The following is a 12,097-nucleotide window of genomic DNA, read 5'->3' as shown; positions in this document are numbered from 1 at the left end:
AATGGTTCTCCTGGAGGAACACTGGGTGCCTCGGGCCAATTCTTGGCCTCCTCTTGCTTACGCAGAACCCAGCAGACAGGCGTCTCTCCATAGGCGTTATTATCCCGTGATCGGATGCCTCACCAGGAGACACACACAAACAATGCAATGCCCCGTCAATGGATATATTGTTATTGTTATGTGCAGTCCGGGGGTGAAAAATACTGAGATGACAATTGGAAGCGCCAGCTCTGTAGTCAGTGGGCCAGCCAGACTGCCCAGATACCTTCGAGAGCGCGCGTGTGTGTGTGTGTGTGTGTGAGACCGGTTATGTGGTCATTATGTAAACAGTGTGTGACTCTGACACAAGGACTCTGCGCTCCATTGGACAACAGAGACAAAATGCCCTTTTGCCAGGAGGAGACTTGTAGCCGGATTGCAATGTGCTCCAGAGGCCATTTTCTAACACACATCTTTCCCTCAACAGTTCCCGTGTCCCTGGAATCCATTAGCAGATTAGGTTCAGTTAAGGACTGCGCTTCCATTCTTAAGACACTATTTACTTCTTCACCACCAGACTTACATACTTTCTGTCTACAAAGACTTACTTAAAAGTAATCTGCACTGGTTACTTTTCAAATGAACATTTCTGTCTGAAACATACAAGATAATATTTGAGGGATCATCTTATAATAACTTCCCGACGTCATATGAAACTGTAAAAGTGTACTTTGAATGATCAATTGAATGCTTAAATGTGACTAATAATATGGCAATAATCAAAGCATTCAAATGTCTGAACGGTCTCTGAAAGGAGCCGTTCTGTACATTCCCTTCCGAAAGATTTTATTAAAATTGCTCAATATTATTATATTGCTCAAAATTGTATACAATTATAATTATTGATTGGTATGGTAAACTACCATTGCTGGAATCGTGCTGTAGTAGTCCTGTCGAAGGAGGATTGGAACATTCCCAAATGTTTTGTTTCCATTCAGTGCTTTACAATCCTCGCACAGTATTTAAACACTTGTAACGTCACCTTAAACATTTTACCTGAGAACCTCAAAACTAGCTAATGTAACACACATTTTACATACATTATAGTCTTGTGAGCTGTTACAGCCTTTCCCAGGCCAGATTCACCTTAGAACAGGAAGAGATGTGTCTCAAATCGGACGTGTTGGCTTGGTTAGCCTTGGCATGAAGAGTCACCTACTCAGCTACGTACCTTGAAGATATCTCTGTAGCCGGGGACACTGCAGATGTTGCCGGCGTCATCCTCAGCCTCGTCCTCTTCCTCTGTTGCCTCGTAGCCTTCGTCGGGGCAGGCGTCCCTCTCCGCCTCGGCCATGTTGGTCATAAGGTCGATGAGCTGCTCCAGAGGAGGGCTGAGCTCCCTCTCCTCGTTCTCCTTCAGGCCGTAGTCCAGAGCCTTGTAGATCATGATGCCCAGAGACTCAATCACCTGCAAGACACAACCAAGCAGCTGTTATTCTATCCAGGAACTATATGCAACTATTTGAATAACCTGCAGTGCACATACTGCAGGTTGCACTTGTTTTAAGTAAAATCCAGCAAAATAAACTGGAAGTACTAATATTAAGTGAAACACATTTATTTGGGAGGCAACATTTTTTTATTTTGTGCGTTTGTCTGTTCTTATCTGCCACATCAGTAAAACAAAATTGTATTTCCGTCTTTGTTATGCAATGTGATCCTCTTTTGTGTGCCGAGCCTGAGCCGAACAGCTGTAATACTGTGACCTCATGACTCGACCTTTCAGCGGGAGACCATTCACAGACGCACGCAAACACACAAACGCTGGCTGGCCTTTCGAGGGGCCGACGCCAGCAGCAGATTTCCGATAGTAGATCTTGTGATTAACTGACACATGAAGGAAAACACTACCATCAAACATGTCCTTGTGTTGAGATTTAAGATCTTCCAAAGGAATCCACTGTGATTCCTCCTCCACTTTGGGGACGTCAGGTCTTAAATGTGACTTTGCCAAAAGGTAAACAGTGCTTGAATTAATTTCACTAACAAAATTTACTGGAAGTGAGAACACTGTTTCTCTCCTCATCGTAATCAATTGTAATAACTTCTTTAATTTACTTAAATTTTGCAGCGGAATTTGACCGGTAAACTCAAGTCTCATAGTTGAGTTCTCACTAATATAAAATACATTTAGAAATATCTCGGGTACACAAAATCCAAATTCTGTGGCATTGAACAACCTAAATGCTACTTTTTTGTCCTACTTGTAGTAGGAAACTCCCTTAATTCCTAAAATGCATGATGTTAGCTCTATTCTAGTGGTTGGTGCTGGCAAGGCGAGGACCAAGGACATGAGTGGGAAATCCATTTGGCATAATTCTGCAGCCCTGAGCACTGACATATAAAACGCTGAGAGACAGAGGGAACGGAGGGAGGAGAAGGACAGAAAGACATCGAGAGACAAAAAGAAGAAGATGTGAATGACAACGTGAGTCGTCGAGTGGATTAGGGAGGTTGAGGAGGGCACAGAGCGGAGAACCACAGAATCACAGAATAAGTGCAGATCGATGGGCAATCACGGCGGGAGGAGGTGTTATATGAGAGATCTGTCCTCCTTTCCTCCATTTAGCGCGAACCAACTTTCCTTGGGAGTCGGGAGAGCTGAATGCCACCTCTTTGTTTAAGCCCCATCCGGAGCCCCACTCTCTGATATGTGACACCATGCAGGCACACACACACACGCACACACATGAACATGCAACCATACACTTCCAGGGACTTAGACTGTCAATTGAAAAATGCCTCTTTAGCCGACGGCCGAGAAGGCTCCCGTTTCTTATCTACAAGCTTATTTAAAGAATTTAATAATATTTGAAAACACATTAAACATTCAAGAATTCAGTTTTCTGATCTGCACCCGATTGGTTTGACAGTTTCTTTCAATTTCAATTTTTGGACTCTCCGATGAAAGATGTGTTGTTTTTTTAGCTATCAGGAGATGTGGACATTACGTAAAGGTGGAGAAAGCATAATTGGCGTCACCTTAGCAGCAAATCACTAGTGGGGAAAACAATGCATGGCTCTGCCTTTGTATTGTGTGAAAGTCCCTTTTTGTATGTAGAGAACATGCAAAACCGAAACATGCTCAATAAACTATAAACTACCCAACCATAGAAGTCAGCCATAAGGAAGCAAGGGTCCTGCACCCCATACTCCTGCAGCACCCCCACAAATAACCCGGAGGGACCTGGTTGAGAGCCTTCTCCAAATCTGCAAAGCACGTGTACACTGGTTTGGGCATCTCCCAGGACCCCTCCATCAGTCTTGCGAGGGTAAAGAGCTGTTCCACGACCGGTGCGGAATCCGCACTGCTGCTCTTTAATCCGAGGTTCGACAAACGGTCCGATTCTTCTTTCCAGCACCCTAGCATTAGCTTTCCCCCGGAAGGCTGATCAGTGTTAGACCCCAAAAGCCCAACCCTTCTCCAAGAGCTTGGTTCAGGAGCCAGTGCTGTGTGTGGTGAGCCCAGCTATATCTAACTGCCACTGCTCCACCTCCTGCACTCGCTTCGGCTGTTTCCCCACATCCCAAGAGCTGGTCCACACAGCACCCGACCCCGATGCTTAACCCTGCGGTTGGTGACCCCACACAGGTCGGCTGCTCCATGCTTTTCCTTTGGGCTCCTTTGAGCCCCGGCCACCATTCAATTCTCACTGAAAGCCAAATTAACCGGCAAAAACGTTGATATTTACTAAGTGAGTTCACAGGAATTAATTCATGGCAGTGAAAGTAAACAACAAGAAGAATTTGACAAAAAAATGTAACTGTATGGATGAATTACCACTCTATTGCTTCCTGCCCTTTCAAGCTTTCACAATAAAAGATAATAACACACCATAAAGTTAAATTAGGCAGGATTCCGTAGTTAATTTATCCTGCATTTCATGATAAATCTAAAGATTTCTTCTTCTTGGGGACATGGAACGGAAACTATGGCCGGCGGTGGGTTGTCTGCATGGGAGGGCGGACCATTTATTCCCTACTCTCTAAATGTTGTGTCTTTAAGCAAAGGACTGAACCCCCAGTGGCTGAAGCTTATATGCTAATGATTAGGTAAGGATTAAATGCAAAGGTCAATGTACCTACCTGATGGCATTTGGCTGTAATACAGTATAATCATGATATATATTCTTATTATAACACTATAGTAAGACTAAAGACTATAAATAAGCTTTAAATAGACTTTAAATTATCTACCAAAGTAATTTTCTGTAATCTGTAAAGACCAACCCCCTGATTGGACAAATCTTATGAGACTGAAGGAACATCACAAAAAATAATGGAGATTATACAACTCCTCATTTAACAAACATACTGCTGTAGTAAAAGTAGTAGTAGTAGTAGTAGTAAGTAGTAAAAGTAAAAGTAAATCTGTCCAATTAATAATGAATGGCATGCGTGTTAAATCTGGATCACTTCCTTTCACAAACAAAGAAGAAATGAACTTTCTCTCTCAGCCTCTCACACCTGCTGCTGTGACCTCTGACTGTCATGTGACTGAGTACGGTTCCTTCGGCTTGTCCCATGTGTGGAACCTGCATGACTTCACAAACAGAACAGAGAGAACACTTGAACAAAATCAAAGGTATTTCTCTGTCTTTTGCATTTCTTGCTAGTTCTATTCTTACCAAAAAAACTCTTAACCAAATTTTCTTTTTACGTCAAACACCGAATTCAAACTCTAATCCCTTCCTAGACTTCAAAGCGTGCATGAGCAAGAGGGCATGAAGCATCCACAGTTAAACTTTGACAGCAGGGATGTAACAAAGTGTAATCCACTGATTCATGGGTCACACTGTATCACGGGACCAGGAGGGTCTTACTAGCACTTCTACAACAAATTCCCTTGCAAACGCCGACATAGAAAAAGGTGGAATTGTGGAGCCACATTTGGGTAAGAAATTGCTAACAACTATCATCTGTTTCCGATGGGATTAGCAACAGTGACAACTGAACACAGAGCCTTGTAAAGGAGTTCACTGGCCCTGAAGACAACAGCATCAGCTGACATTCGCAACTGCATCATTTGCTGGAGTTCATGCAATTTGAAGCAGTGTGCGGATGATGTGCGTGTGCCACGTCTACACACGTGTTCCTGCTCATCCAGCTTTGGGCTAATTCCACGCTGCATGTTATAGGAGAACGCCTCTGCCACAGGATTTATTCCTATCAAGCGTCAAGCAGCTGCAGCATCTCGCCGGTGGTTTTGTCAGCCAGTCTGCAGCACACTGCGTTGTGAGAACTCATTTGTCGTGCAAAGCTGCTTATCAGAGATTCGACTGTACAGTTTCACATTCTCCACAGCTACAGCGTGTGTGTGTGTGTGTGTGTGTGTGTGTGTGTGTGTGTGCTTGAGTTAGTCGCTCTCCATCTGTTTTTATCACAATCCTTTAACTCGTACACTGGTGAGACCGAAAACACGCACCCTTCGGGCTAAATTATCGTCTATTGTACAACAACCCGCTTAATATTCCTAAAACATGGATAGAGTATAAAAAGATATATTCTTACAAACTATTATTACAATATTTAACAGCAACAATAGTTGTAGCAAAGAGCCCTTTAATTAGATCCTGAACTTGTCCCAGGACTGCAAACAGCTTGGAGCTGTGGGGCTGGTGGAGAAAAATAGACCATTTACACATATGCCAATAAGAAACATTAACATTTGGCCTGTGTTCATAGAATAGATATCAGCTCACATGCTGCATGTTAAATAAGAATGTTAATACTCTGATTAATTGAGTATGAACCTTGGCAGGAGGTGATTAGCTTAGCCTAGCAGAAAGACTGGGAGCAGGTGGTAACGGCTAGCTTGTTCTATCCCAAGTTTCAAAACACTGATTATTAATCTTATTTGTTAAAACTTGACACAAACAGAAGAGTAAAGATGACTTACATGCTCTAAAACAGAGCAGACAATGTGCACTAGCGCGTTTTAAAATACCCAACTTGACAGCAGGAATTAACAGCCCGGCCACAGCTGATATCGCCGTTCATTAAAATAGTAGGTAAGGTGAATTATTGTTTAAATTACCCATTTGGTCTGTTTACTCCTGTTTACAGCCACAGAGCTTCTGCTCTACACTTACATCGTACAGACATTAAAGTGGCATTGATCTTTTCATCGTCAAGAAAGCCACATTTCCCAAAATGTAGAACCATCAGTAGCAATCCGGCGAGAGAGAGAGAAACTCGCTGGGAGCTCTCGAAAAGTGTGCGAAATAAAGTTTGTTTCCGAAACGATCTGCTGTGTACTCCTCATTCCGGGAATCCCCGAGAATCACCACGTTACAAAGCTAAACCAAAAAAATAGGGCATTGTATGTGCTGATAAAATGCTAACTAGTCATTCTATCCGACCAGTCAACTTGCATTGGACAACGTCTGGTGCTGTTTTCTCTGTAATGTTTTTTAAACCACAGAGGTTGCATTGCAGGCATGAGGATCAACATACCACACACCCATGACTTAACAGTTTCAACAACAGCACTACTGTAGATCCTTCAGAGTGCCCACTTGAATACTCCATCGCTTTGTTTGGCAGCCCTCTTTGGCAGCTGGGTAACTGTGGGAGGTAAATGCTTAAAAAGTAGAAAATGCTTCACAATATGCTGTTAATTAGCAGACTGGTTCCTGACTGTCTCAGCCTGCACTCTGGGAGGCTTGAGAGCTAATCGACAAAAACATTCCAGGGAAGTTTCACAACCAGTGACCCTCAAGCTAATCCATTCATGTGACCAAAATACAACATTTAAACACAGATATTTAAAATACGTATTTTCATCACCCAGCAACTAGGTTGCACATCTAACACACAGGGAACACATTCCCCAAGCAAAGTAATGTACATTTTAATAAAATGTCACTGTTATTTCATTTCTAATAGGACCAATGTTACTATCTCCTCCCTCGCCCGCAACATGTAGTTTTACTATATTGTATTTGAATATACGCAAGAAAATAATGTCCACATAATAGTCCAAGCCTCTGCAAGCATGCAATGATGCAAATACAAGAACTACAACAGAACTACAGTGGAGTTACTCACCTCTGTTGTTGTGCAAGGACTGTATTTACCTGCAGGGAAACAAGAAAGCAGTGTTGTGATAAGCTGCAGATGTAAGCCAAAGCACAAAGCAGCTAACACACACACACACACACACACACACACACAAACAATTATGCACGGAAACATGTTGTTGTTGCTGTTTCATTACAGTGAATAAAGAATGTGTGACTGTCAGAAGTTAAGCGCGTGTGATGATGATCTTAGATGTTCGTGTCGAATGGCCACGCATTCCTTTAAATCCATGTCTGAATGAAAATCACGTGAAATATACATTGCATCAGGATCCATTGCGATGACTGAGCCGTCATTAACGCACACATAAGGACTGCAGCTGAGAATCTCTGATCTCAGTATCAATAGGTCTTTTGTCACTGATAGAAAATCTCAAGGCGGCATTCACATTCTTTTTATACTAAAACTAATCAGGAACAGAGAAACAAATGATCAATGACATGAAAAGAAGAGGCACAGTCTTATTCTATGTTTTCCCTTCGCCCATAAATCCCATGAAAAGGCATAAACTCATTACCTGCTCTAATGCTGACCATCTATTGTACAGTATGTGTAGCACAGACTCTAAATAAACACACTGCCGATGTGTGTGTCTTCAGATGCAGGTTTAAAGAGAATAGCTTACCTATCGGTGATTAAACATTCCCTTATTAAACTAACTCTTTGCAATCATTATGCAAACCACAGCAGTGTCATTATGCAAACTAGAGCAGTTTTGATAAAAGCTCTGTTTCATTTCTAATTACAGTACTTTGGTGGTTTGTAGCATGTGACTGATGATTCCAAAGAGCTATGCTGCATGAATGTACTCCCTTCAAAAAGAAGATACACTAATAGGCCTGGGATCTACTTTGCGAACAAACAGTCTGCTGACAGATGACCCTCACAATAAATTGGCTGTTTTGTCTTGTGACATGCAGTAACGCAACATCGGAACATCACAACAGCCATGACATCATCTCGCAGCCTTAACTTCAGCATCAGCAGGTTTGAATGCCACACTGCTGTATGTAGGGTGAAGAAGAGTAAACTGTGTGATGAGAGCGATGCAGAACGGAGGGAGCAGACAAACCAACGGGCTTTCTTGATGGTGCTAATCACAATTGTGAAGGGAAACAATACGATATTTAAAGCGTGACATAAGACTATATCTAGAAGTTCTATAAATAATCACGCTTTCATGATGTAATTAGATATAATACTGTCAGGTTCCCCGGATGACCCACCAAATAAAAGAGTACTAGTAATTTGCATTTGCTAATTCAGTGCAAAATAATCAGATTATCTAATATTTTTGTTAGTAAGCTTGTTTTGATCCGTTTAGATGATGTAATTGTGTATCTCGCTATCCTCAATTTCCTCGCGATATGATTTCATTGAAAAACAACAAATTCAGTTAATCCTGCGTTTAAGAGTTTGTCAAACACTAACCTTGTTGGGATTTAGCTTTAAGCCTATTTATTATGACCAGAACTTCAGTCTTATATCCTGAAAACTTTTGCCACTGATTTATCAAAACACTTGAAAAAGCCTCTCAGAATGACTTAGACCGAAGACGTGCACAGCTGGGATTCCCAGCCAGAGGTCTTTGATAACTCGGCATGCGATTCATAGGATTGTGAGGTAGAAAGAACCACTAGATAGAAATGGCTAATAAACGATCACTTTAAATAGTCAGGTAAGAGTAACACAGTATGATACGGTCTGTGTGTTTTATCAAATCTGTTTCCTAAATCGTGTGTTTAATAATTTGCACATTTTGTCTATAATATTAAGGAAAATGGTAAGATGTTAGTCTGCATCCTCTGGGCCGTATGCTATCTGAACACACAGTCATTTTACCTTCATCCCTCTACATATATTACCTCTCTATATCGACTGAGGTTTTCAATCAAAACACATTGTTGAACACTGATGTGTGCCCGGCAATGGTTATACCGTCAATGCCCCCAAAATATGCTTTTGAATGATTATTTACAGAAAAAGATCATTATTGAAAAGAGATATATGTTTTTGTTTAGGGTTGACAGGGAAGTGACGTAATCTTGCATTCCAATCGTATATATCATGCATGTCATGCTTTTTAAATAATTAAGAATACAAAAAGATGCTCATCTGTGAAATAGCAAAATGATTACTGAAGCAATATGAACAAAAGAAATTATATTGCAGATACCAATGTCCCCAAAACTGCATAACTACGAGTCGATACGTTTGCATTATGTGACATTATAGCAGCAATGAAGGCCTGGACTCCCCCCTCAAATGGTCTCTTCCGTGCTCCTAAAAATATCTCATTCATTCTCGCATGTATACTGACTTACGGGACACAACCAGCATCATCCTCACAGAAAAGCGGCGCATTCATCGAATCAAGGGCCAAAATGTTTCCCGAACAGTGTTTAGTATTGCGTGTGTGTGTGTGTGTGTGTGTGTGTGTGTGTGTGTGTGTGTGTGTGTGTGTGTGTGTGTGTGTGTGTGTGTGTGTGTTCATTACAGCTGGAGTTAAGAGCACATCCCTCAGGTGTAGTCCATTACAAACAGAGACAGATGGATGGAGTCTGCTCTGAGCTCTGTGTTCACTGCATCAGCGCACGTGATTACAACATGACATGAGCATCACATGGCACGCAGTGTCCTCGGTTTTATTTTGAATGCTGGTTGATACCTTGTAGAACTAAAGTATTTTGTATCAGGGACACTCAATAAGTGCCACAGAAATGCTATAACTGTCCCACGTGAGACACAAATTACCACCAAGCGCCATAAAGCCGGTATAAACGGCCTGCATGGAGCCCCAGAGGACCCTAAGGCGATAGTCATGCTGCGATTTATCATTTGCCGCGCTGTATCCTCCCACTTTCTTGTATGTTTTCAGAGCTCTAGCCACACCAGCAGGCCCGTAACTCCTTGGTTGTTGTTTTTTATAGCACCTCATTAAACGGAGAGCCCCCCAGTGTCACAGGCCTAGTAGCAGCTGTAATCATGCCATTTGAAAACACAAAGCCCGTTCAGGAATGAACCATCGCCTTTTTGTGCGTACACAGTGTACATATGTCCCACGCATGCACATCCCAGCTTGCAATAATCACATGCTTCCATCGGCAATGTGATGTGAAGTGGAAAACAGGCTGAGAGGCCTTCAACAAGAGATGTAGCCGCGTGATGCACACACACGTGTCCTCAGTGAGCAGGATTAGTGGAAACCAGTGAAGACCACTACAGCAGAGTGAGACAGGGGACTATTTGTTTGTCAGTGATCAGGTGTAATTAGGTCTCATGAATGTGGCTCATTTAGTCCTGCTGTAGGTTTAAAGACTTATGAAGCACCCGATCAGGGAAATCATCCAAAGCTTCCACGTGCTAGATGTTATATTTAAAGTAGCTACATTGATCTCTTTACTATATTGGGGATTAGACACCTGTGTTTATATGTTGTGGGCTAAGTCCATTATTTGAAATGCAAGTGATGTTCTGGCCTAGATCGAGAGGCTTCAGGCGCACTCATTCTTACATAACATGTCTCTACCTTCGCGGTCCCGCTGCTGCAAATTGCTTCTCTCCTTTAGATGACGTGCTGTAAAACCTCCACCATGCAGCGCTGCCTCCAGGTGGCGCAGTGGGTGGCGCAGAAGAGCTTCTGCAGAGCCTGCCAGCTGTTCTGCTGCCCCGTGGACGCGCTGCTGAGTGAGAAGGTCACGTGGTGGCATCAACCTGCTGCAGCTACACAGGGTCAGCGCCTAGCTTTTCTTCATTAATCTTATAATAAATATATAATAAAAATTCACTATATCAATTTAACCATTTAGGGGTGTTAAATGGTAAATAATGTACTCCTTTATTTTTATTATTTATTTATAATGTATTATTGTTGGTGCATGTGACAATTCTTTAAACAAACTTTTTTGATCACTCCATACATAATCTGTTACAAACTTCATTGCCTTGGCTTTTCTGCAAAGCAAGTGTTTCCCAATGTTCGCGGATTCATGAGGAACTTGTGACGTGTTACTACATCATGAGGAACTTGTGACGTATTACTACATCACTCTGGAACAACAACTTCCCGTTCTCATATTCTCTTTTCCCCTTTTTCCTGAAACAGTGGCCGTACGGAATTCGGCGTCTACCATTCTGATTTTGAACATCAGCAACTCCACCTTGATCGACTGTGTCATTGGCAGCGACAACTACCCGTGCGCTGTGGCTGAAGCTCGGCCTCTAATGCGGGAACCTCAGCCCCAAATGCAAGGTGGGTCACAGCCAAACCTATTTTATTATTATTTAATTTACTTGTCATGGAGGAGGACTTTCAGGGGAAGTTCATGTCCTGCTTTGTTGTCTTACATTTTACATTTTTACACATCACACCCATGAGAGGCGAAAACAACATGTTTGTGTGTTTTCAATGAAGGGAGATGCAGGTGTAGCTGTGGACAGCAGGGGGCAGCACAGAGTTCTACTCCTCCTCCTTCTCCTTCTACGCTTCCATCAGCTGGGTCCCTGAGCATCAACATCCACAGCTCCCGTCTCAACTGTGTCATCATCGGAGACAAAAACTACATGCAAGCTGAGCAGACGCACTTGACGGAGACAGAGGAGCCGTGAGTGTGACGCTTTGGTCCCACAGAGAGAAAACATTGGAAACCATCGTCTACAGACTCGATATTCTGGCTCGGCTGTGCCGGGTCTGCTGTGGGGACAAAAAAATGAGTCCCCACGCTATGGTCCCCATGATATGCTGACTGGCAGGAGGGACAGCTGTGTGTACAATTAGTTCATTTTATATTGTGTGACATGTAATGATGCCGCCTAGACATGTGTTTAAATGTATCGCACACGGTCGTTAACAGTTGCTGGAAGTCATTGTGATTTCTTGCGTTCATGAAACATAATAAGAGGACTTGAAGTAAGCTGCTATTATAAATACTGTTGAAATGTTGATATATAATATGATTCTGTTACTTGCACATAG

The 12,097-nt window shown here is 42.4% G+C and overlaps 1 protein-coding gene across 2 annotated transcripts in view; it reads right to left on the bottom strand.

Annotated features, from left to right (window-relative positions):
• The window catches only part of LOC144382999 (protein spire homolog 1-like), a 34,082-nt gene extending 23,210 nt beyond the window's left edge, over window positions 1–10,872 (bottom strand). The window contains exons 1-3 of one of the 2 annotated variants that reach the window (XM_078095540.1): window positions 10,652–10,872; window positions 7,090–7,118; window positions 1,211–1,447 (exon numbers count right to left, since the gene is read on the bottom strand). In XM_078095540.1, the coding sequence (XP_077951666.1) occupies window positions 1,211–1,447; window positions 7,090–7,118; window positions 10,652–10,832 (447 nt within the window). In that variant the 5' untranslated portion in view covers window positions 10,833–10,872. Of the gene's footprint in view, window positions 1–1,210; window positions 1,448–4,506; window positions 4,623–7,089; window positions 7,119–10,651 lie in introns of those variants that run through there. The other variant, XM_078095541.1, reaches the window with a different exon arrangement.
• Window positions 10,873–12,097: the final 1,225 nt, after the last annotated feature.

The sequence above is a fragment of the Gasterosteus aculeatus genome, chromosome 20 (genome assembly GCF_964276395.1).
Source record: "Gasterosteus aculeatus chromosome 20, fGasAcu3.hap1.1, whole genome shotgun sequence".
NCBI lineage: Eukaryota > Metazoa > Chordata > Actinopteri > Perciformes > Gasterosteidae > Gasterosteus > Gasterosteus aculeatus.
Note: the sequence above shows the minus strand (reverse complement) of the source record. Positions and strands in the feature narration are given on the sequence as shown.